Source organism: Cololabis saira, chromosome 23 (genome assembly GCF_033807715.1).
Source record: "Cololabis saira isolate AMF1-May2022 chromosome 23, fColSai1.1, whole genome shotgun sequence".
NCBI lineage: Eukaryota > Metazoa > Chordata > Actinopteri > Beloniformes > Belonidae > Cololabis > Cololabis saira.
The window spans coordinates 9,693,443-9,718,523 of NC_084609.1; the positions used below are offsets into that span (position 1 = coordinate 9,693,443).

Consider the following 25,081-nt stretch of genomic DNA (forward strand, 5'->3'; position numbering starts at 1 on the left):
TCTTTCTTTCTTTCTTTCTTTCTTTCTTTCTTTCAGGCTCATACCTTCCTTCCTTCCTTCCTTTCTTTCTTTCTTTCTTTCTTTCTTTCTTTCTTTCTTTCTTTCTTTCTTTCTTTCTTTCTTTCTTTCTTTCTTTCTTTCTTTCTTTCTTTCTTTCTTTCTTTCTTTCTTTCTTTCTTTCTTTCTTTCTTTATCTCTTCCGTTGTGCGTTGTGCGTTTACACAAAAACGTCATCAACGGGAATTTATCGTTTTTACCACGAGACAAATTCTTACCGTGGGGAATTTTTTTGACGGTATATCGTGAACGGTAAAATATCACCCATTCCTACCGTCTTACCATTTGACTTGAGCTCCTTCCTCTGACACCTCACACTCCAGCTCAATCTTCTCATTCACCGTGGTCTTCACAGGTTCAAGACCTTTAACAATCTTAACTGGTAAATCTGTGGGGGATGAGGCACAGACAAACACCCAAGACAGGTCAACTGGACATACCAGATGTAATTTCTACAGATTTCTCTCTGAAAAGCTGGAGGGTTAATAAGGATACCTTTGACAAAGAGCTCTGTGGCGCATTTTTCATCCCCCGCGACTACTGAGTAGCAGGCGTCATCGTTGCTGCTGCAGTTGTTGATGACCATAATCCTTTGTGTGCCCTTGTGCTCAAAAATATACCTGCAAGTTCATTAGTTACATGTTTGGTCATATAACAAGATTGATGGGCTCATGAATAATATTGAGAAATGCATATTGGTCCTATGATATGAATGGATTTTTTTTTAAATTACTAAATAAATAAAACATCATTGACTGAAATGAAATGTTACTATATTATTATTCAATAAGCACACTTCAGATCAGCAGCAGAAACCTAGGAGTGAGTTCACACAGATGAATCAGGCTGGCATGATAAGGGAGAGTCAACTTGACAAATGGACTTACTTCCTTTGACTAAAAGTCAGCAGCAGAGCCAGAATTGGACCGGAGCACAGGAAGTAATTATGGCAGACAGGAAGGAGCGCCACGATATGACAGACAAACAGATAGGCAGACAAAGACAGAGAGACATCATGCCTGAAGGGGTAGAGTATGTGATTGCCAAAAATGTTACAACAGAGAAGAGGGTTGAAAGGGAACGTTTTACAGGAGAGTCTTCAGAACAGGGGGGCCCTGGAGAAAACGACAAAGGAGACCAAAACCGGAAAACAGCAATATTCTCCCAGATGGCTTTAACTTCCGATGGCTTTGGACATCATTTTCAGCTTATTAATGTCTGGTTATGCACAGTTCTATCTAGTTTATGCTGCCACAGGTCTGTGATCATAATATCTATTCTTGCTATGCATCTTTGTTTTTCTTGAATCTTGAATATTTGTCTCATGCTTTTGTCTTCATATGAACCCAGTAGATGCCTTACATGGTGAAACTGGTGTTATTTGCAAAGATGCATTGTTTAAGCATACCAGAAGATTTGACCAACATTTAAAATTATTTGCATACTGTTTGAAATCCTCAACTCATTATAGGCCAACAATATATTTTTTTTTTCTATACCCAGATGTAACATTGAGCATGATACCAAAAAATTTAACTCTGTAACTTCAGGCAGAGTTGGCATCACAAGAAGAATCATGACACAATAGTTAGAGATAAGTTTGCACAAAGGCTCTACTTTCAATTTCATTGGCTGTTGAGGTGTGGCCTGAGCATCAGAGGTTCTAGGTTTCACAAAGGTTACGTTTAGGAACCAGAGCCATGTATTTAGATTTAGGATGAGATAGAGGTTTGGTCAATAACACAGCTTCACAATGTCGGTCCAGATGAATACGGTTGCCTGTTGGATCGACGTGTGACTCAGGCCCCGTTTACACATAGCCGGGTATTTACAAAAACGGATATTTCCCCCTCTACGTTTTGAAAAATTCCATCGTTTACACGAGATCGTTATCAAAATCTCTTCGTTTACACGAATCCGCATAAATATGCTGCTAACGTCATGCCAGCCAATCAGAATCCTGGAAAAAACATCAACAAATGACACGTGTAACTTCCAGTTAAGGCTGATTTATGGTTCCGCGTTACACCAACGCAGAGCCTACGGCGTAGGTTACGCGGCGACGCACACTGTACGGCGCACATCGCCGCGTACCCTACGCCATAGGCTCTGCGTCGATTTAACGCGGGACCATAATTCAGGCTTTACTTCCAAGACGGAACGAGAGTCTTTCGTTTGGAGTGACAGAGAAGTGGAGTTACTTTTAAGTGTGACTTTAGAATTTAAAACAGGTAAAATACAAGAAAATATTGACGGTGGCCAAACAAATTGTAAACACAGGTCGTACACATGACGCTGGTGAAGTTTCTGTTGCATAATGTGACGTTCTGAAGCCTAAATCTCAGTTTTCCTCTGTTTAGACGCAAACGTGAAAACTGAGTTTTTGAAAATCTCCACTTTGGCCGGAGTTTTCAGAAATTATTGTTTTTGATGACTTTGAGCTCCGTTTTCGTGTAAACGAACGGCCAAAACGCATGAAAACGCCTCCGTTTTTGCTCTGTGTAAACGGCCTTAGAGATACCTGGCACAATCTAATAAATAATGTATTTTTCAATCCTTCAAGTATTGTTATCATGTATTTGGAGTCCTACTTGACCTAAATGTCAACATGTTTATAGCTTATCTCCACTGACTGAAACCAATAATTGGATCCAGTGTTAAACATCATCATAGAAATTACAGGAGTTTTAACATTTATCATTTAAAAGGAACCTTTTACATTATTATTTGACCTAGTTTTCACAAAGCACTAAGCCTGTTAAAACGATTCCAAAGCCAGACTTGGTTAAAGACCTGTGAAGGAGATACTGCCTTTTTCCTGCGTAAACTTGGACATATGCAGACAGCTGACATCATACAATGTCTTGACTCCCAGATGTAGTCGTATGAAGCAGTATGAACATCCCATGACATATTTTTCTGAAATAAGTAACATTTAGTCTTCTTAAATCATATTTAAAGATGACATTTATACCTAACTGTATGCCTTAATACCTACTTTTCCCCTTCTTCTTAAAATCATCATTAGCCTTAATATGCTCATATTCTTATAAAAAGATATGTTTAACATCAAGGTTTCATACAGTTTCTGTGATGACGGGGTTCTTGGCCTTTACTGCACATGGTCATGTGAATTCATAATGAGTGTAATATGTTTGATAGACTGTACGGAAAAGTGACCGTCACATTAATATCAACAGAGTGATGCTTCTTCATTGGGCTTTGATTGCTGATGGATCACAGTGCACTGGAGTCAAGGGACTGTTCATGAAGAGTTACTTATTTTACAAACAGGCTTAGTTAAATTGCAAATTGCCTCCTGTGGGGAAAAAAACATGTGAACTTTTTCTTCAAAACTGCAACGTGAGGATAATGTACATACTTGGGAGAGGGCCTGATTTCCTGTCCGTTCTTGTACCACTTCAGCTCAACTGTAGGGTCGGCCAGATCCACTACCATGCGGATCTTTCCACCTTTGTCCACCTGATACGCAGGGTCCAGCGTCTTTGCAAACGCTTAAAACCACATTATTGATCAGTTAAAGTCAGCATGATGATGATACTTATTTTTTTTAAGAAATCACCAAACCAAGATTTACCACAGTTCAAACTCAGATTTTTCTACCTGCACTCTTCTTCACTTCTTTAGGCATCTTTTTCATCCTCTTCAGCAGACCTCTCAGATCTGTGATGCCGTATTCAAAAGCAATTTTCTCATACTGGTCTGGACGGGCGCCCTTCAGGATCTCCCACACGTCCACGTCTGGACCCTCATCCTGCTGTTTGTGCTCCCTGGTGGCGCCAAATGCGAGATGAGGATGTGAGGACATGAGTTGCGGTGCTGCTTGCGACGTGTTCTGAGGAACGCTCGTCAACTGAAGTATTACCTTTAACTCACAATTTGTGTTTATTGAAAGACTTTTACTCTGCTGTAATTCCAGTTTTAAGCGTTCCTCAGGACATGTCATACAAAGGGATGGGCATAGTGAGCTGTCTATTTTTGTGTCTAGATAGGCTGTGAAGTTACAGATTAACAGCGTAGCAGCTTTATTAATACAAAAAAATAAGATTTTCTTTTATTAGGAGCAGTGGCGCGTTTACTGGATGTGCTGCATGGTTCTACCCACCAAAACTTATATACAGTATGTGTGTGTATTTAAAAACTTGTGCATTAGATGCCATCCAGAAGAAAATGTGTCAAGCATGCACAAACAAAGGAAAACTGAAGGAAAACTGAATAAAAAATGTTGGTGTGTATTCTTTCAGAAAATAAGGGTGGAAAATGAAAGAAAAGTTCAGGATTGAAGCAGCACTCAAGAGCAGACACGGCTCAATTATATTCTCTTTGCAACAAAGCCCAGCTCATTCAACACACTGTGTCCTTAAAATATTTGAAAGTAATATCATATTGATATGCAGCATGCAAGGCATTAGAGGAAACCTGCAATAAAAGCTCTTTTATCATGGTTTTTAAGGGCTACGCAAATATTTTGGGAGTTAACTTACTTTCAACCAGCATCAAAGTTTGATACAAGAGTGTTGCAGGACACGTGATCTTATCAAAACATTTTTCTATTTAAATGGTACAATTCATTCAAAATAAGGAAAGACTTCCCCATTTTATTTACTGCAAACTTAGAAAAAAGAAAAAAAAAACATCCACAAAGTCTTTCACTTACCCACAAATAGACAAATAGCCTGTTAACTTTTGCTGAGTATGTGACTGCAAAGACATCAGATGAAGATAACCAAAGCCAGAACACAGAGTGGAAAGACCACATGTTGTGGAAGCTGATTGTAAACTGCAGGGGTTTATCGAACATCAAGGTTTATCGAAGAATAAAAAAACTGTCTTTTCAAACTCTGCGGTTGACAGCAAGCTAATTACCAAAATGTTGGCATTTCCCTTTTACGTTTTCATATCCCTCCTCTGACCTGGCCCATCCCTTTGTCAGTTGGGAGATGCTCCGATACTGTTTAATGGTCAAAGGGTCTGTATCCATATAGGATAGTGTTAGATTTGTGAGATGCAGGTTAACAAGCACATCGCCCAGGACATCTGTTAGTGGAAATAAAGACAAGTCAGTCAAGGCTTCTTTCTTAGACATTTCACAAAATGCCTGAAAGGGGATGAATAGGATGGAATATCACAACATTCTGTGTTTGTGTTTCTCGTCTGTTTATTTTCAGTCATTACAGGGAAGCTGAAATAAACACGGTGGTATTTGCCGTATATTTCTAAACGAAATAAATGACAATGTAGTGATAACACTATTCAGCAGCATTGTGTCTCTGTGGCACGCCGGCTCATCAGTAGCGATCCAAAATGGTCCTTTTGGCTTCGTACGCTGAAGACGATGCTCAATGAAGAACAGCCGCCTCAGAGCGTAGACGATGCAACAGCCATTTCCATCATTACTGACAGCTGGCTGAGCCGCCAGGAATGCTGCGTTCAAATGAGTGTTACCGTACTACAGGAGGCCAACACTCTTGCTCGTCCAGTTCGTAGAGCTACACGTCATGCTGGGGACTCTACAGGATTACAGTACTCACCTGCAGTAAGGGCTAATGGATTTAATACCTATGGGTTTCTCTCTACTTACTTTTGATTTCTGAATATGTAGGGGAGAAGAAGAGACAAGCCCAAAATAAATGTGCAATTTCTCTGGCGAAAAAGTGTCACTGACCAGGTCTATTTATTCTGCAAATCTCAAATGTGGATCATGGGGTTCATTTTGAGCTATAGTAGCTTTGCTATAGAGCAGAGGTTTTCAAACTGTGAGGTTCATCCCTCAGGAGAGGAGAAAGGGCTTATGTTTAGCTCTTTAACTTCCCCCTAAAGAGATGATTAAACTTTTCCGGATGTGATCATCTCACTTCATCTTAGTCAAAGGTGCAATATGTAAGACTGTCAGTTTGAAACCATTGAAAAGATTATCCCTAGAAAGTGAAAAAAACAGCAGCTATAAGCAGTACTCGAGTTGTAAAAAAAAAATCAGGGGGGGTGGTGGATTTTATCATATGGGGACAGATAATTTGTGCTGATTACAAATAATATAATATATTACAAATAATAGCACTGACCAAAACACCTGCCGAAATACTGCAGGAATGACATAGCAGCAGTTAAATGCAGCCTTCTGTAAGCTTTAAATATCCACTGGGCTTACATCAAATACATAAAAACACAAAAATAAAAAACAGTTTTCTGAACTTATCAATATGACTCTGTCCTTCACAGGATAAGTAAAATGGATCACTGCAAAAACTCAAAATCTTAACATGAATATTTGTCTTATTTCTAGTTAAAATGTTTGGTAAAAAAAATGTCACCTGTTTCAAGTAGATTTTCACTTAAAATAAGTAGAAAAATCTGCATGTGGAACAAGATTTTATTGCTTGTAATGAGAAGATAAATCTTGTCCCATTGGCAGATTTTTCCTACTTATTTCAAGTGAAAGTTTACTTGAAACAGGTGAAAATTGTCAAATAAGTTATTTTTCTGGTGTTATTTTTTTGGTGATGACTCTAAATGTTGAAATAGCAGTAATATCACATTCATTGATGAAATGACATAAGGGGTGGAAAGGGGGGATGATTTTGATCGTTTTTATTTCAGGGGGGATGCCATCCCCCCTTATCCCCCCTCAACTCGAGTACTGGCTATAAGCCTCTGTTTTGTATTTTGTCATTTACATCATGTTCAATTTCTTCTTTCTTATTTTGAACTGATTGAGTGGATTTGACTCGATTGAGGGTTTAATAATTAGTTTAATAGTTTTACACATTTTTCCTTTAAAAGTGGCTCGGTCCATGTGGCCGTACAGTATGTCACAAGTTGCCACATGTTTAAATCTACAATATTATTTAATTTTCCTGTATTGGCTCAACGTCATGGCAGAGACAAGTCAGCGGCTTGCATGGTTGTGGATGTCTGCACAATGACATCAGGGCAGAGAGAAATTTGGAGAGATGCCATTGATTCATATGACGCTTTGGTGTAGGACACTTTGAAAACCCCTGATATAGCGCTACGATTTATCTGTAGAAGTGTACTTGCCATTCATATTGTAGCTTTATACATTTTTGCAAAGGATGTGAAAAGAAAGCGAAGGTGAAGCACATCCTAAAAAGGGACTTTACCAGTACTGACAAGGACAAACTCCACCCGGATAGGGACGTGATTCTCACCTATGTTTAAGGAGACCACTAAAGTCAAGCTCCCCTGCATCTTCTTGTCCTTCACTGCTGTTGTTAAGAAGGAGAGATTAATAAAGATTCAGTCAGAGACCAAACAGTGACAGGCACTAGAAAACAATGCCGTGAGAGCAACGCAAAGCAAGGACTCTGATGTAAATCGCTGCATTAGCTCTACGCTAACTCACGATTTGTGCTGACACAGAAACCTCTTTTCTCTTTTTGACTGGATAAAAAGTTTGAAACAAGGTGGTTTTGTGTAACACTCATCAAGAGCTGTCCCGGGAACCATAGCCACAATGTTTCTGCAATGTTGAAGCAACATTAGCAAACAGCAACATTGTGATGACGCAATGGCGCCGGGACGCTTTGCGTTGCTTTACATTGTTGGGGTGGTGATTAAAAGTGCAAGAGTTGGCCTTTTTCTTTACACATTGAATGAACCGGTGGATTTGTAATCCCCTTGGGAGAGGTTAATGACATGATCACAATCATCTCGTCAGACCTTTTTGTCATTCAGTGATAGAACTTGAATGAGAAGTGACTTGTGCTACAGGGAAAGAAAATATACTTTTTCCATTTCTTTTTTCGTATTTTTCGATTAATTAACAATCTTATTGTCTGAATGAAAATACCTTGAAAAGAAGAAAAACAATGTTAAATACTGAAATCATAGTGGTTGCTTCTAGTGCCTCAATGGCACTGTATTTAATACCTTCTTTTGAAAGCTGATCGGATATCAAGAGACTGTGAGCTCGTGTCCAATTCTGCAAAATAGTAACAACATGTTATATTTGTTTAATGTCTAAACACATTTGTTCCACTTTGTCGAAGCTGTCATATCATAATTTGATGTCGTAACGAACCTTTAATCTCCAAGTCAAAGGAACAGCTGTCAAATTTGTCCTTGTAGCTCACTTCACACCTGTAATTCCCGGCATAGTTGTCCTTGGCTTTGATGATGTGCATCTCAAAAGTGTGGATCTGCCAAGAGGGTGTTGTACCACAATTTGTTGAAAGAGCACCCTCATCTTGAAAGGCGGTGGTCACCTGCAGAAGTCGGGTTAGACGGGTTCTGCGGGGAACGTACCTTGGTCTGGCGTTCAAAGGTCTCCTTAAGCTGCAGGTGCTTTCCAGTTTTGCTGGCCAGGTCCATCCATTTCCCTTTGAACCATTTGATAGTGGGTTTTCGGAGAAGATCTTTGGCTTCTACCTTGGCCACAAAGGAGATGTCACCACCTTTGGACACAAAAAGGCATGATGTTGCTTCTCAGACGGGAGTAAGTGTTGGGGAAAAAAATCGATATTGCAATATATTGTTGCGCTCTCTGTCGCAATAAATAATCGATAAACTGACGGCAAATATCGATATTTTATTACAACACATAATGGATTTACGCGGTTGTCACCGCACTGTTGTTCAGTCACTTCAATTTGTCCAGCTGTACAGTGTTTACATTTACAAGACTAAGAGGCAGTGAGGTACTATGCAAAATTAAGTTGCTTACTGACTTTTCAGTATTAGAAACAAAGCAGTGCACTGTCCTGGTTTATATAAAACATGTTATTAATGTTCATGCACTTTAATTTGTCCAGCTGTACAGTGTTTACATTTACAAACCTAGGAGGCAGTGAGGAAATATACAAATACACTTTCTTTTTACATTGTATGAAGTTTTGGCATTGAATAAATGCATAACTACAGACGTTTTCCTTTTTATGGGTATTTTTTTCTTTTTCAGTCACATATATTGTGATATATCGTTGATGACATTTCTTACAATATATCGAATATCGTAGATATCGTGTATCGTGATATTATCGCTATCGTGGGCCAAATATCGTCACAGTATTGAATCGTGAGTTACCCGTATCGTCCCACCCCTATGCAGGAGCACAGTCAAATCTTTCATCTTGTTCTTCCACTCACCCACAGGGACGCTTCCACTCTGAGGCCTCTCAATCAGCAGGGTGGAGGTCGGTGGGGCGTCGACTGGCTTCTCCACCTCCTCTGGGGCCTGGCCGTCTCCCAGAGACCACACTGCTCAGTGAGGAGAAACAGTTGCATGACACAGAGCTTCCCTCTGACGCTTCATACGGAAAAAACACGAGGAATTCGGATATCCGAGTTCCGCTTTGCATTTGAAGTGTTTGCTCCTCACACGAGTGACAAAAAAAAGAAAAAGAAATAACAACTAAAAACATCCCAATTTGACACTTTTCCTCACTTTCAACAGTCACCATTCACACGGCAGCAGAATTTCAGCTCTTTGCAACATGGAAAGCATGACGGAGACAATGTTTACACAGAAATGACAACAAAGAGTACGAGGACTAACTGAGTTTTTTTTTTAAAGTCCTTTTTCCTGTCTTCTTTGTGTTTCCAGAAATCGAAATGTCAATAAATCGCCGAACCTTTTGCTTTTTTTTAACCTTTATTTGCATCCTTCGTCGCGATGCAAACGAAGAAATACATGAGACGAGAGGAGACGTCGTTTCAAGAAAGTCACCTTTCTCAGATATCAAAACAGAAGTACAGCAGTTTTTTTTGTTTCTTTTCTTCACCATTTTGTTACCTGAGTCTTTTCTCCCCGTGGCTGGCACAGGGGCGCTATCATCTAAACAAAAAGAGAAATTTACAGCATATTGTAAGAAATAGTACTGTAAAGTCCACTGAAGCAAGCACACGCTCAAACGAGCAGTTTAAGACATGCGAGCAAGCGATGTGAGGAATTCTGAATCAAAGATCTGATTTAAAATAAAAAAAGAAGAATAATCCAATGGCTTTAGATTGTGTTTGTGGTTTTGTAAACAATAAAATAAAATGAAAAATAGACCATTTTGATCAGAATTCCAAATGGTGAAGATTAGAAGTCATAATTTCCTGTTTAGTTTTAGAAAACTGTGGTTTTGAACATCCAGACACTAAAATTATACGGGGGAATGAATTTCTGTGTATATTAATATGTTAGCAAGGACATTTTTGAATAGATTTGAAAGACGTACTTCCAAACACACCAAATGTCTAGAATTAAACATGTCTCAAACGTGTCCTGTACTCAAACACGTGGTCATCAGTCTGCTAGTTTGGTCACGGGAAGTGAAACGGTGCTAGAGTTTAACAAAGTGCTCTTACTAGGCAGGTCAATTGAGAGTTTCTTGCCATCCTCTGTGGAAAAAAAAAGTACAGTCATGGTTTAAATTATTCAGGATAAACTCAGCAACTATGGAGGGTTTGTTCAATACTCTGTTTACAACATTAATACGCTCAAGGAAGTGGCCGCTCTTCACATTCACTAATCCAGTTCATTTTCTATTTTCAAGACAGGTCACATGATCTTTTAAGTGTTTTTTTTCTTCTTCTAAAAAATTGAATGTGTATTTTAAAGCTACTTAAAGTAAAGTCAAAATAAGGACGGCCGAGATTTTGAACGTTTGAACTAATGTTCACAAAAGATTATAGATTTTGTTGAAACAAAGTAGTTTAGTGACCCTGGCAGTTTTGACTCTGTATTAACACCATAAACTAAGTTAATCACAGCTCAAACTGTCTAAAAAGAGCTGATGGTTTCGTTGTTTCCAGCTTCACCAAAGTAAAAAAGTGAAATAGAACCAGGTTAAAGTAAACTACCTGAAGGCTGTTTATTTTTTAAATATTGATAAAGATTAGGGCAAAGTCAACAATTTGCAATACAAGGAAAATGTTTTATGTCTCTTTTTTTTCTGTTTTTAGTTTCTTCACAGATTTAGAAATAGTGTAACATGTTTTCATAGATTGATGTTTTATAGAAAAATCAGGGTGAGGGATTTCTGGATGACGCCACATCTGTTGTTAAAGTTTTTGAAAGCAGAATTTTTTTAGATGTGGATAACAGATTTAAATTGAGAAATAACTTGTTATATTAAAGTGACGCGAATGGTGAACAAAACAGTAGCTTGTTGCAGTTTTTTTATTTTATCTATTTTTTATTTAAGGTAAGACAAGGTCTTTGTTACGAAAGTGTTGAATTGTAATGTCAAAATTGAAATTACGTGACCTTTTTAATTAACAGTAACATTTCTCAGTTTCAGGTTTATGCATTTGTCCATTTAGTCTCGCTATTATTTACACCTTTGGGTTTCTGGGGTTTTCTATTCAGTTTTTATGTGTGATTTAGGCAGCGCATGGGGACAAACAGAATGGTAAATTATTTGCAAAATTAACATATCTTCTGAGTTACCAAGAAACACATGAAAAACATTTCATGATATGCATTGTTGCCCATAAAATTGGATAAAAACATTTTGTTTGTTTTTTTAATCTCCTCTTATAATAAAATACATTTTGAAATAAAACCTATTCCAACTTTACAGGCAACCATTTGTATATTTATATGTATATATGTACAGTATATACTGTATATATACATATATATATGAATAGACACATAAAAAGAACATCTTACACCACATAAATTGTGCTGAGTGTTCTTGAACTTATGGAGTAGCTCTACAGGGTTAACGGTTGTAAAATACCATGACCACATTAGTCTTTATTTACATGAAGTAAATAGAGCTGTCATTGTGGTATTTAACATAAAAGCACACATTTCACGTTGTTAGTGCAACGACAGAGACAAGATTATGAAAAATTTATGTTTGATGAGTTAATCATCTTGAAAATTTTTATCGGTACTTCTGTTGGTGTTGGTAGTTAGAAATGGTCCCATAATACATCCTCAAAGGGTGGGAGGAGTTGAAGAAAAGAAAGGGCGAGGACTGTGACTGTACCAACCTGCTGGGGGTGTTGGGGACGGGGTAGTGGCTGCAGCTTTATCATCATCTGCAATAAAGGTGTCATTGACAAATAGAGCCACTTATCACAAAGCTCCAGAGTCCATCACCGGCAGGCCAAGAAGACATAAAACCAGCAGGCCATCAAGGCCGGTGGCCACATGCGAGATAAGATTCTGACTCGATCGGGACATGCAGCTCTTTGACAAAAAAGAAAGTAGTCAAAAAAAAAAAGATTGTTGGTCTTATGAGCCGTCACGGAAGAAACGGTGGAAGAACTTAGCAGCGCGGAGTATCTGGGCTTTACACCCAGTGTTGTGTGATTAAGCAGCAAAAACACAAACTGTAGCTCAACAGTGTGCATGTGTGCAAAGTATGTGTGCTGGGGGGAAAGAAAAAAAAACAAAAGTTTGCCTCGAAACAGCAAATATTTGTGAAAGGAAAAAAAAAGACAACAACCAAGTCACGAACTTCAAGGAGGGTCACTTGTATATCCTGAACTGCATTTTCTCTCTGGTTTTTAACAGTTGTGTTCAAAATTACTCTTTAAAAGTAATTATATGTACAAATACATTAATTATTCTTTGACTCTTTGATTAAGTCTGACGACTCACCTTGCACACAGTTTAAATGATCTTCAGTTAGCCGGTTCTGAACCTAATCAGTCGTCATTTTGTTAGATATCTGTAAGCTCAAACACCGCACCATGAAGCCTTTAGGTGAAAGAAATATATATTTATGTGTACATATATATATATATATATATATATATATATATATATATATATATATATATATATATATAAATATTAGGGCTGGGTGATATATATCGAGATTTTAATATATATCGATATATTTTCAAATGCGATATGGTACTAGACAATATCACTTATATCGATTTTTAATTTTTTTTTTTAGGATTTTGATATAGCTTATTTTGCGACAAATTGACTTGAATGTTTTATTTGAGATTTGCACAAATGTTTTGTTATTTGCACAACTGTCAACCTCAGTGGAAAAGTCTGCCTGTTACTGTCTACATTGTATTAATTGCACAGTGTATTTTACTTTAATTGTTATGCAGGAAAGGGATATTTGTTTTATTTTATTCAAGAAGCATTTTTATTCTATATATGCAGGCAGTTTATTTTATTTCATTTGTTTTATACATTTTGACATTGTGCAGACCTCTGTAATAAAGGTACCTGTGTGACATTCGGCACGTGGCTTTGTATTAAAACTGAAAAACTGAAAAAAATGAAGCTAACAGAGATGCTATGTTATAATGCTTTGGGGGAAACCCCAATTATGGCACAGAAAAAATATCGATATATATCGAGTATCGCCATTCAGCTAGAAAATATCGAGATACGACTTTTGGTCCATATCGCCCAGCCCTAATAAATATATGTATATGTAGATATTACTTTTCTTTGAAGTCTGCATGCAATTAAAAGCCAGGGTTGGACTGAGAGCACAGTCAAAGTGCATGGCAGTCAGTCACAGCGAGTGAAATAAGTAGCCAACTTAGCAGATGGGTAAAAGTAATAATAGTTAAAATAATGCAATATTGAGATCAATTATTAAAATTAAATAAAAATCATGTTTTGCCATGCTGCTCAGCAGCTGCAGGTGAAATGACTTTGAGTTTCATTTCCGGGACGTGTTTGAGCAACATTTGATCCGAGGAGCTCGAGGGAGAAAACATGCGATTCCACTGAGACATGGGATGGATTCATACCGATGAAACATACTTACCGGGTTGTGGGGGGGGACAAGTGCCCTCTTCCTTTACGGAGGAGTTAGCAGACTCTGCTTGCTCTTTCACCCCAACGCCACTAGGCTCTAGTGGGTGTGAATGATTGTCGAGGCGGTTTGGCTCCTGAGCAACCACAGCCTGTAACGGCTCAGGCCCTGGCGGCTGGGGTTTCTTCCCATCAGTCTCTACTGGCTCTTTCCCCTCTGCTACCGCCTCTGTATAGCAAACAAAGCGCCCGGCCGGAGCAGCAAGCATTGAGCACAAACACCGGCAGCCGTACAAGACAATGCTTGCTCAGTTGAGGTGCGTATAAATAGCTTCAGACCAGATTCTCAGAGTCTAAATGGCGACAACTGAGTTAGGCAAGTATATCAAATTTAAAAGAAAAAAAAGCTAAACATACTCAATAAGACCTTTGAAGTCACCAATTTCTGTGCCAGATACCAAAATACGATTAGTCTTTGAGATAATTAAGATGAAACAAGAGTTTCCAAACATTTTCTCATATTTGGGGACTTTGTCTGAGGGCCTATGGGTTTTTACACTTTTGAAGGTTATAACTCACAAAACCAATCAAGTGAAAGCATTTTCAAGGGTGACATTTGTGTGTTATAAAGATTTTTGTCATCCCTTTAAACTGGAGAAGCATATCTGGAGTTGTATCTATCTGGTCTTTGCACATCTATACTGGAGAGTGATCAAGGATGCAGGGATAGACTAACTCCACTTTATGATCTTATTCCTGGTAGTAACTCATTTAAACAGCTCGATTTATTTTCTTTTTTAGAGCCAAGAGAGTCAGCGAATCCCAGCTTTCTTAATCCCTCTAATACCTCCTGTTTGATGACTCCACGTGTCATGCAATATCAAAAACCCAGAAACAGCAACAGCCTGGATTAGTAGCAGCACTGGTGTGTGCCAGGGCAAGTGTCCGCATGCCATCTGATATGTGCACGGTGAGTGATGCGAATACTTTTGATGTGGACCAAAACTAACTTAGTTCTGAACATTTGGTGCAAGAAAAGTGCAGTTTCAGGCCTTTCACGGTGAATTAAGAGAAAAATGTGATGGCACACAACAAACAAAACATGTGATGTCAGTGGGATGTGCAGTGCACAGGTCCAACACATTCTCCGGGACAGATGAAAGTGGCGGGGATGGTTGTCAGGGTTACCCACCTGGGGGTGGAGAAACCTCCAGGGAAATCTCAGGTTGGGTTGGGACACCGTTACTGTCTGGGGCAACACTTTCTGAGCATGTGACAAATATAGTAGGGGGGATGGAATAACTGCTTTTAATGAGCACGAAGCTTCAGCATCTGCAAGGCCTCTCACTGTCTCTCTCTCGCACGCACGCACGCACGCACGCACACATACACACACACACACACACACACAGACATACAAACACATCTCCACCCACCTACCTGCAAACAGCACAACATGTACAAGGTAAACCAAGTACTGACGTATCATTGGGTGGCAGTTCCTTCCTGAATTGTGCGGTTAATACGTCAAGACCATTCTGTGTTATAATAAATACTAACCACTATACTAGCTGTAAGTGTCGTGCTTTGTCAGGGAGTATCATGCGTTCATTTACAGTAATACCTTGGTAACCATTAGATTCTGTCATTTTCAAATCAAGTATGCTGGTGTTTCATTCATGTTGAACCACGTATCGTTTGAACATTGTTGAGCATGTAAATTAGTATTGTTTCAGACTGATATGCTTTTTCTAGAAGAAAGACGTGTATCGGAATGACATAAAACCATAAAAACATTTTATTTGCATTGAACTGATCCGTTTTAATATTTCTTTCGTATATCATAGCGACTTGCTTGACCTTTTACGGGAACTTGGTGGTGGGGAGTTTTCATTTATATATTGTATCCATCCATCCGTTATGCACATTTAATTGTACTGTACTGTACTGCATTTAGATTTGACCTGGCTGTGGTCAGAGTTGGAAGACTGAACCTGCAGGTTCATGATGTGGACAGAGCTCTTTTATTTATAGCTCTTTGTTGGAGCAACATGGAGCCAAGCCAAAGCCTCTTTATTTCTGTGTATTTGTATTGATCTTCTTTTGCTAAGCTCATGGTGGCATTGTCACTGTTCAAAATGACGTTGTGCGCTTTAATTAACTTCTTGATACTCAGTGAATGCTTTAGTGCTTTTTTGGGAGGCGAGTTGTGCAAATGTTGAGCACTGGGACCCGTCTCATTTAGTGTGATTGGCAGGGTTCAAATGCTCTCAATGTTACAAAATAATCAAGTATAAGTAATGAAGTGGGTGGAAGAGGAAGAGAAGCGATTTAAATTCCTTTAGTCCTTGATAACTATAGACCAGGTTTCAATTGACCTTTTTTTTCGGATAATTTTTGGCAGTATGGATCAATATACATCTAAAAAGCATTGAATGGACAGTGGTATTCCTCAGGGGTTTTGGGTGCAACACTTTTTAATATTTACATGCTTCTGCTTGGAGACATCATGAATGGCATCAGTTTCCAAAGTTACGCAGATGACACACAACTTTATATGGTTGTGTCCCTTCACGGCATAAGTCCACTGTAAAATCTATATGACTGTATTTCTTTTGCCCAACTGTAGATGGCAAAAGGTTTTTTTTCTACAGTTCAGTCGGGACAAAACAGAGATTTTGATATTGGTCTTGAAGATCAGAGAGGGAAAGCCTTGGCAGTACAAGAAATTAAGTAAAAAGTCAAAGAGTCATCCCAGACTCAGACCTTAATTGTGAGTGTCATCTTAAAACAGGCGCTAAAAAACTTCCAGAGTACGACCGTTTCTCTCTCTCTCGAGCCGACACAGAGACACAAGTCACGTTTCTATTACACCTTTTAGCAAAAGAAGACCACAACCCTGACTTTGCGATAAAGGTGCGGCTGTGGGGGCCGATGTTTCCTTTGAACTGTGTTTTTCTTTTCATGAGTGTAACTCTCCTGGTTCTCTCTTTGTATCTACGTCCAATGTGCCTGAGGCCGCTGTATAGATAGTGCGCTGATATCATAGTCTACTGTAATGACTGCAGCATTATCAGTCCTTTAGATCAACAAAGGGCTTGTTGACAGGGAGGTTTCAGTGCAGTGACTTCTAATAAATACTAATTAAAGCACAACAAGGACATAGGGACTTAATTAACGCCAGAGGTGTCAAAAGTATTCACATTCATTACTCAGGTAGAAGTATAGATACTAGAGTTTAAAAATACTCCTGTAAAAGTTGAAGTATCAACTCAAGTTTTTTACTCAAGTAAAAGTATAAAAGTACTGGTTTCAAAACTACTTAAAGTGTAAAAGTAATGTAAGGGGGAAAAAAGCCATTGAAAATGAATGCATCTTAGTATAATGCAAATATATTAAAGAACCATATATGTGTACTATTGAGCATTAACATGTGTTTCAGAGAGCAGGAGATATGATGACTAGTTGCCTATAAGTATTGTAATGGTGCAAAAAGTCAAACTTCAGAGGCATGTTATCATTTATCCTAACCTTTATTGGAATGTACATCCAAGTTTAGTTGCAGGAATCTGAGGGAACGGATGTAAGAACAAAACTGGACAAGAACATCTGAAACAACCACAACCAAATTCACTCTATCCGGATGGAGCAATTTAACTGGATAGTTTTTTTTTTAAAGGCCGAAATGAAATAGAGTAACAAGGCTGTTTTTAAAATGTAAGGAGTAAAAAGTACAGATAGTTGCGTGAAAATGTAAGGAGTAAAAAGTGAAAAGTCGTCTGAAAAATAATTACTCCAGTGAAGTATAGATAACCAACATTTCTACTTAAGTGAGGTAACAAAGTATTTGTACTTCGTTACTTGACACCTCTAATTAACGCTAAGAAAAGGTCCCTTTCTCTGACACTGTGGCTACACAGAAAAACATGGATTGGGCCAAAACGTGACATTTCAAAGCATAATAGGCGCTGGTATTAAACTTTATTTGAACAGTGACAAGCAGAGACCAGTGTATTATATTGAGTTGTTTACAGGTTGGACTGTTAATATAAATACATAGTTTAAACAATCCTTGCTAAGTAAGCACGGACAATCTCATATTCTCAGGTTTTGATTATGTTTTTCAGAAATTGTCATTATATGCCCCTACATGTCTTGAGTCAACGGAAGAAATTATATATTTAAAGTTTTTCTAAGATTATTTTTAGTCGCACTCAAAAAAGCTGAGCCCTCCCCCCTGACTGTGCCGGAGCCTCAAGATGCTTCACCCCCAAGGTCAGCCTGCCCCCCCACCACTCCTCAGTGTCAGCAAAGTCCCAGCTACATGCCAGCAACATGCCCACATGGGACACGGTGGGCCGTCAGCTGAATCAACACGGAGGGATCAGCTGGCCCGCGGGAGGAATGTCCGAGATGCTGACGGCTTCACCGCACATCGCTCCAGAGGGCAGCAGCACATCCTCGCTGCCGTCGATTGGCTGCACATTTACACATCTATGCGTTTGTGTTTGCACTTTCACGCCACATCCTTCTTACTTGTGAAGACGTGTTGAACTCTGTAAAGGTCTGTGCTAAGAGGGGTTTGTGTTTAGTGTGTAAAGTTTTAACAGACATAGTACGTGAGGGCGAACGAACGGGTTGGTTTGTGCTCCTTTTTTTTCATTTTGAAATAGATTTTAGATGATTGCACTTATTGTGGCGCCCTAATCTTAAAGGGAGATAAGACATGTACTCACCCTCTGGTTGGCCGTTTGGAGTCTCATCTGCAGAAAGAAAAAAAGTAAAGACTTACTGTTATAATTTTGCTAATGCAATCAGCATTATCACCCTCTCAGTTTGAACACATTGACCCTGCTTTATTGATGTCCAATAACCAGAGGTGGGTAGAGGAGCCAAAAACTGTACTCAAGTAAAAGTACTGTTACTTCAGAATAATATGAGTACAAGTACAAGTAAAAAGTAGTCATCCAAATAATTACCTGAGTAAAAGTAAAAAAGTACTTGGTGGAAAAACTACTCAAGTACTGAGTAACTGTTGAGTAATGTCTGATTTATTTTTTTAACACAACCATTCAAACAGACAAAAGTACAAAATAGTCATCTTCAGGCAAATTAAATCAATAAAATAAATTAAAATGAATAAAAAATAGCTTAATTTAAAATAATCTTAAAGTAAATTCAAGTAGCACAAAATTTCAAGCCTTCGTACTTTTCTTTTTTAACCAGGCAGAAGTAGAACAAGCCCATGAACTCATAGAAGCTTTGTGTGTGTTTGAGTCTGTGTATATGTGACAAAACATGCAAAAACAAACATTTTTCCCAAAGAATCACTCAGTGATATTATGAGATTGACGCGTACGCGGATAAAAGGGATAAAAGGGATAAAAGAAAGTAACAGCTCAACGTAGCCTAATGTAGCGGAGTAAGAGTAACAGTTTCTTCTTCACAAATCTACTCAAGTAAAAGTAACAAGTATAGTGATTCAAAACTACTCCTAAAAGTACAAAATTTCCCAAAACTTACTCAAGTAAATGTAACTGAGTAAATGTAACTCGTTACTACCCACCTCTGCCAATAACTGTCACTTCACTTGCTCATCAAAGAAAAGAGCACCCCATTTCTCTTATTTCCCTTACATGGACTTGTTTAAAATGTTTAAGAAGTACAGTACGTCAACAAAGGTGTTGACGCTTTAAACAGCTGTCACACTTGACTTGCACCTCAAACAAATCCCAAATGGAACTGGTCGTGTTGGTTCCTGAAGATATTTCACCTCCCACAAAGGGTGCTGGAGGTTCAGGCCTGCAACCTCTCGCTGGGACTCTCATTTTTAGTAAGTCACCAAAGTCACGCGTGAGTCATTAACCCTGCACAGCAGAGTCAAGGCTGCGACCATCTGTCTCCTCTGTCCAGTACGGGTGCATTTCTGTCTTCAACAAGGGGCCCTGATCTCTGAGATGCAGGCGGAGCGCCGAATCCCGACCCGAGGACTTGACTTTCCTCTGTTGTGGCATGAGCTTTGTCTTAATACTGATCCTGCTTTTGTCCCGGGGTGTTGATGGGTTTGAAGTTCACTGAAATCTCATGTTTCACAGTGCCCGTTTTTCTTTTTCTCTTTGTAAAATGCTTTGATGACTTCATGCATTTTCGTGCTCTCGTGATACATTTATGTTTCCATTTTATATGGTTTGATAACACATTTGTGCGTTATACACCTCCAACAATTTGCCTCTAAAGCCGTCTGTTCTCCTCAGTCACTGCTTTTTATGATAGTGAACACCCACAGCAGAACTCTGTGTTACAATTTAATTTTTTTAATTTAATCTCTATTTATCCAAAAAATCCATTGAGATTAGAAAATCTATTTTACAAGGACGTCCTGACCAAGATGTAACAGTATAGTTATATATAACATATATAACTGTTATATGTAACAGTATAGTCGATATTAGTATCGAAAAAATTATATGAACAAAATTCACATCCTAATTCTTGTACGCTTTAAAAGAAAGAATTAGTTCTGTTTCTCTAGATCAGCAGCATCAATGGACACAGACGAAACTCCCTATGGACACAACAGGATAGACACCAATCAGATATTAATTTTGGCTGGTTTTACCATCAAAACTTCTCGATCCAAGGTGTTATTACCAATTCTGCATCCGTCTTGGTTGTTCTTAATAGTGGTTCTTAGATGTTCCTGTATGAATCATCTCATAAGGTCCATGTCCAGTGGAAATGGTTCAGAACGTGGACCAGATCAATTTTCACTCGAGAGTGTAACTATGTATGGTTGGCCAGGTAAACACTGGCATTTTTGGGGAATTAATTTATAGTAACTACATGTGTGTTACTACGGAAGAGTATTAGGGCCAGGCAGGAGAAAAATGAAAATAATATTGGAGAGGAGGAAGATTTTTTTTTTCCTTATGCACTTCGAGAAAAAAAAAAAATCGAATTGTCGAGAAAAAAGTCGAAATGTCAAGATTATTGTTGAAGTACAATTTTGAGAAAAAGTCAAAATTTCGTGAATAAAGTTGAAATTTTCAACATTAATCTCGCCATTTTGACTTTTTTCTCAACATTTCGACTTTTTTCTCGACCCTTCGATTTTTTTCTCGAAATTGTATTTCAACATTATTCTCGACATTCCGACATTTTTCGCGAAACTGTATTTTAACATTAATCTGGACATTTCAACTTTTTTCTCGACATTTCGACTTTTTTCTCGAAGTGCACAATAAAAAAAATCTTCTCCTCTCAAATATTTTTTCTCCTGCATGGCCCTAATACTCTTCCGTAGTGTTACAGCATCTTTAGACCTGAACCCGAGTAGAGGGAAGACCAGTCAGGAGGCTTTATTGAGTGATCTTACATAACCTGACAGGTTAAGCCAGCGAGGCCAATCTGTTTGGTTGTCCTCGCCGGCTTCACCGACGTCGGAAGAGCTGGCTGATGTTATGCCAGTTCAATGCTGAATAACATCGGGATAGGATCGCCGCACTGTGTAATTCTGTTTACATCAGTCCAGACCCACGATTAAGTGAACCGTCAGCGGTCGGGTGTTGGCGGGGGCTGCTCCACACCCCACCTCGTGTCAGTAATGTAAAAAGGACAGGTGACATGCTGGACAAAGGTGTTAAATGGGACGTATCTGCCAACGTGAGAGAGGCTTTTCATAACAGGAGGCAAAGAATTGCATTAGCGGTCGTATTGTTGACGTATGCAATCTGTAAAAAGGGCTGTGCAGATTAATAAGGATCATATGCTATCACGGAAATAGAAAGATTTAAATTAGAGGGTGTGTTGAGATTAAAGTTACAACGTCAATGATAACTTAAATAAACTAACATGTGCTCTTTTGAGATTGCACACTTTGTTCATAGCGTCTAAATGTTTTATTTTTTTTATGAGAATTAAAGTTTCTAGTAAAAACTTATGTCATTTAAAAGAATTGCGTATTCCTTTTACTTCTTATAAAGTCTCCACTTGTCAGCAGTGTAACCTGAGCCAGCGCCGTCTGCTAATTGAAATGAACTAAAACGAGCACAAAGCTCAGCGCAGTTACAAGAAAGATGATAGGACCGGAGGGGATCTGAGCAGGAATGAAAATGTCTCCGTGATTGTGAGCAAATTGGACTTGTGGAAATAATTATAGACTAGCTTGACTGACTGGTGGATAACAGCTTAGCCGCGGTGCCATCGGAGTCTAAATTTGATTACTTCCACTCATCATTATAATATAAATCGCTCATGTCGAGTTTGGAAGATCCCTGTGTGTTTATTTTTAGGGCATAAAGAGACATGATAAGAACAAGGAGTTGTGGTTGTGATGGATGTGATGAGGAGGATCTGTAGCTGGTTAGGATGCATAAGACAGGCTAATCATCAGCTCCTCCTTTTTTTATCTCCAGCAATAAAAACCTAATCTGTCGGTGCCACCTGTCAGAAAACGATCGGCAGCTCGGGAATGTGCACAGATCCACTCCCTGGGTGGTTTTCTTTTTCCTTCAAGTGCTTCTTAGCTTCCAGTATGTGTCCACTTAGAACGATTCGCCCGTTAGCCTTCCTTGTCAAATTTAGCTCCCGCTCCCACCTCACTTCAAAACAATGCATCTCTGGCCTTTGGTGCCACAATCCTACAGGGTCACATCATTTACCCGCGGATGAGCCTTGTCCACTCCGTCTCATCGCTGTTTAGATAATGAGAGTGGAGAAAGGTTTTGTTTTACCTCTGAGGATTGCCATTGCAGCTGACAGGGCTGCAGGTATTTGCAGCTGTCGGCCTTGCTGGCGTGCAGACAGGAGGGCTCATACGGGCTCAAATGTGAACCACTGCCGACAGCCCCATTTTACCTTATTTAGACTGTTATGATGTTGATGAAAATGATCGGACATTGCTATTTTCCAGTGAATTTGGCTCTTGGACATCAGTGAGTCTTGTTTGACATGCATTGGAAAGGAAACACGAGCCGTACCTGGGGGGCAATTATATCTGTCACCACCCTGGTGATTATTATTACTGGTTTGATTTATTTCTGCGGCATCTCATGATAGAAAGTAACAGCTCCCCAAGGGGAGAGTGGAGGACGGATTCAGGGGCTGACAAAAGTCGTAAAAAGTGAGGACAGCCCTGTTGGGACCGCGGGCAGAAGTTTAATGGCCGGGTCGGGGGGGGGTGATGGATCCATCCTGAGGGGAAAGTGGCAGCAAGATGTCTGTTTTGGCGTGTGGCACATAAGGAGGACGAGGTGGGGCAGGGAGGCAGGGGAAGGAGATGCCAGGGAGCAGGGGATGGGGATTAAAAGTGTGCTCATTCTGAACTATTCCAGGGACAAGAATCTCATTCCCTGGAGACGCCATGACAAACCAGCGACTCCCTCGCTTCTAGTTTGAACTTTTTAAAGGCTTAAGAGTGGGATGTCTAAAACAACAGCATGACCCCCCACAGCACAAACCCCCCCCCCTTCTCTTCTTCAGCTGTTCAGACTCATTTAAAGAACAATACTTTTCCACTCATTTATCTGCTGCTACGGTGGCTATTTATGGGTAGTGTTTGCAGCAGACAGGAATCTGCTGCCCCGTCTTTGCCACAGCTTTGTCTCTGAGGGGGATCAGGGATGTTTATGGCGGTGGATGAACACTCTAAGGGCACCTGTGCCTCGCACATGCTGGTATTGGCTGTCACATCTCCTCAAACACAAGCTTTTCTTAACCACGACTGACCCCAAGGAGGACACATGCCAAATTTGAACAACGAGGGTTTTTGGAGTTTGTTGATGCCAAGTGAAGCATTTCACCCATTTGGAAATAGCATCTTCATCGTCTCAAAGTTGGAGGCACATTTGGAGTCTTCCATCCTTGGTTGGAAATCCCAAAAACCTTTGATAAAAGGGGCGAAAGAAATGTGCTTGACGAGGTGCAGACACTCCCACATGTCAAAGAAATGCCCCATGTGTCAAGGGCCGCTTTGGACACATCAATGATCCTCTGGCATGCTGTCACCCAAAAGCTAAACAGTTTTTTCCATTTCCTCAACACGGGCATGTCTGAGTCCGTGGCAGACCCCCAAACAGCTGAACTAATGAGGAGGCCAGGAGTAATACCATAAGGTAATGATAGACCCAAGCGGATTAAAACGGACTGTTGATGGACATGATTGTACAGATGAGAGACGATCTGCTGTGGACATGAACTCATGTCGGGCGGGATGGTGGGATGAGCCAAGATGGTCCAATTTGGACTTGATATTATGGAGCGGGGATCAGGGTGCTGGTCTCGAGGGTCAAGATTAGATTATTCCTGCTCGGCTACATTGGTCATTGGGAAAACATCTAGGATCTATCCTCAAGCGGCTTCGCCTAATCCACATTGCATCATCCTTCAACGGGGTTTTGCTTGTGTCTGGCTGAGCACTCATCAACATTCCTCCACCGCTCTTCATCACCGTGTCTAACTCCTGTCGGATCACTCCGAGCAACAATACTATCCGTTATTAAACCTCAAATATTCTCTTGCAACCAAAGATGGTAGCGACAAGCACGTATCAGTAATACAATACCACTGTCAAAGTCACTTTGAGGATTCCTATCAACAAGCTGCCAAGCAAGGAACAAAGTGATGGAGAGAACAATGGCCCGGCTTCCCTCAAATACACACAAGTACAAGAAATACTACTATGGTTGTTACTCTTTGATTTAGGTAAAAAAAGGACAAATTTAGACAAAACATCCAGTGCAGCAAGAGAACTTGGAAGCACTGACGCCTACCTTTCTTTTCGGGCTCTGGCATCCTGAGCCGGTTTCCAAGAAAACTGCCAAGAGTTCACCAGGCGAAGGTAGATGTATCGTCAGATGATTGTGAGTTTAAGACGTCCAGGGACGTCACGGATAGATGACAATACTGCAGCTGGAGGCAAAAGCTTTGAAACCCTTGCACCAGAGTGATGGGCGGCGATGAGGACCCAAGGTTTTTAGAAATCTTAGTAGGGGAGGAGAAGACGGGCGATTGACAGATCCAGGAGGGACTGGCTTTTAAGGCTTATATAGGGAGGTAGTATGCTCCTCCTCTCTGTGGTGCAGCTCTGAGCTACACCTACTGCAGCATCTTAACATACCCACCGTTAACCGGGCCATCAACAGCAAGCTGATGTAAAGTTCTTCAATTTTCCATCCTTTGAAGACACCAAAGCAGCACTCTTGATTGCAGTCATGAAATCCTGCATGTTTTATTATTAGTGGCAGAATCCATCTGCTTATGTCACAAACCGTGTTTTGTTGTGTCTGCTGAAGCTTTTAAATGCACAGATAT

The 25,081-nt window shown here is 39.7% G+C and overlaps 1 protein-coding gene across 2 annotated transcripts in view; it reads right to left on the minus strand.

Annotated features, from left to right (window-relative positions):
* The window catches only part of mybpc1 (myosin binding protein C1), a 39,844-nt gene extending 15,083 nt beyond the window's left edge, over nt 1–24,761 (minus strand). The window contains exons 1-16 of one of the 2 annotated variants that reach the window (XM_061715235.1): nt 24,541–24,760; nt 18,508–18,534; nt 14,964–15,035; nt 13,785–14,000; nt 12,028–12,075; nt 10,390–10,422; nt 9,830–9,871; nt 9,184–9,294; nt 8,344–8,492; nt 8,120–8,237; nt 7,969–8,020; nt 7,248–7,304; nt 3,682–3,848; nt 3,440–3,572; nt 553–677; nt 340–445 (exon numbers count right to left, since the gene is read on the minus strand). In XM_061715235.1, the coding sequence (XP_061571219.1) occupies nt 340–445; nt 553–677; nt 3,440–3,572; nt 3,682–3,848; nt 7,248–7,304; nt 7,969–8,020; nt 8,120–8,237; nt 8,344–8,492; nt 9,184–9,294; nt 9,830–9,871; nt 10,390–10,422; nt 12,028–12,075; nt 13,785–14,000; nt 14,964–15,035; nt 18,508–18,534; nt 24,541–24,562 (1,478 nt within the window). In that variant the 5' untranslated portion in view covers nt 24,563–24,760. Of the gene's footprint in view, nt 1–339; nt 446–552; nt 678–3,439; nt 3,573–3,681; nt 3,849–7,247; nt 7,305–7,968; nt 8,021–8,119; nt 8,238–8,343; nt 8,493–9,183; nt 9,295–9,829; nt 9,872–10,389; nt 10,423–12,027; nt 12,076–13,784; nt 14,001–14,963; nt 15,036–18,507; nt 18,535–24,540 lie in introns of both variants that reach the window. The other variant, XM_061715234.1, reaches the window with a different exon arrangement.
* Nucleotides 24,762–25,081: the final 320 nt, after the last annotated feature.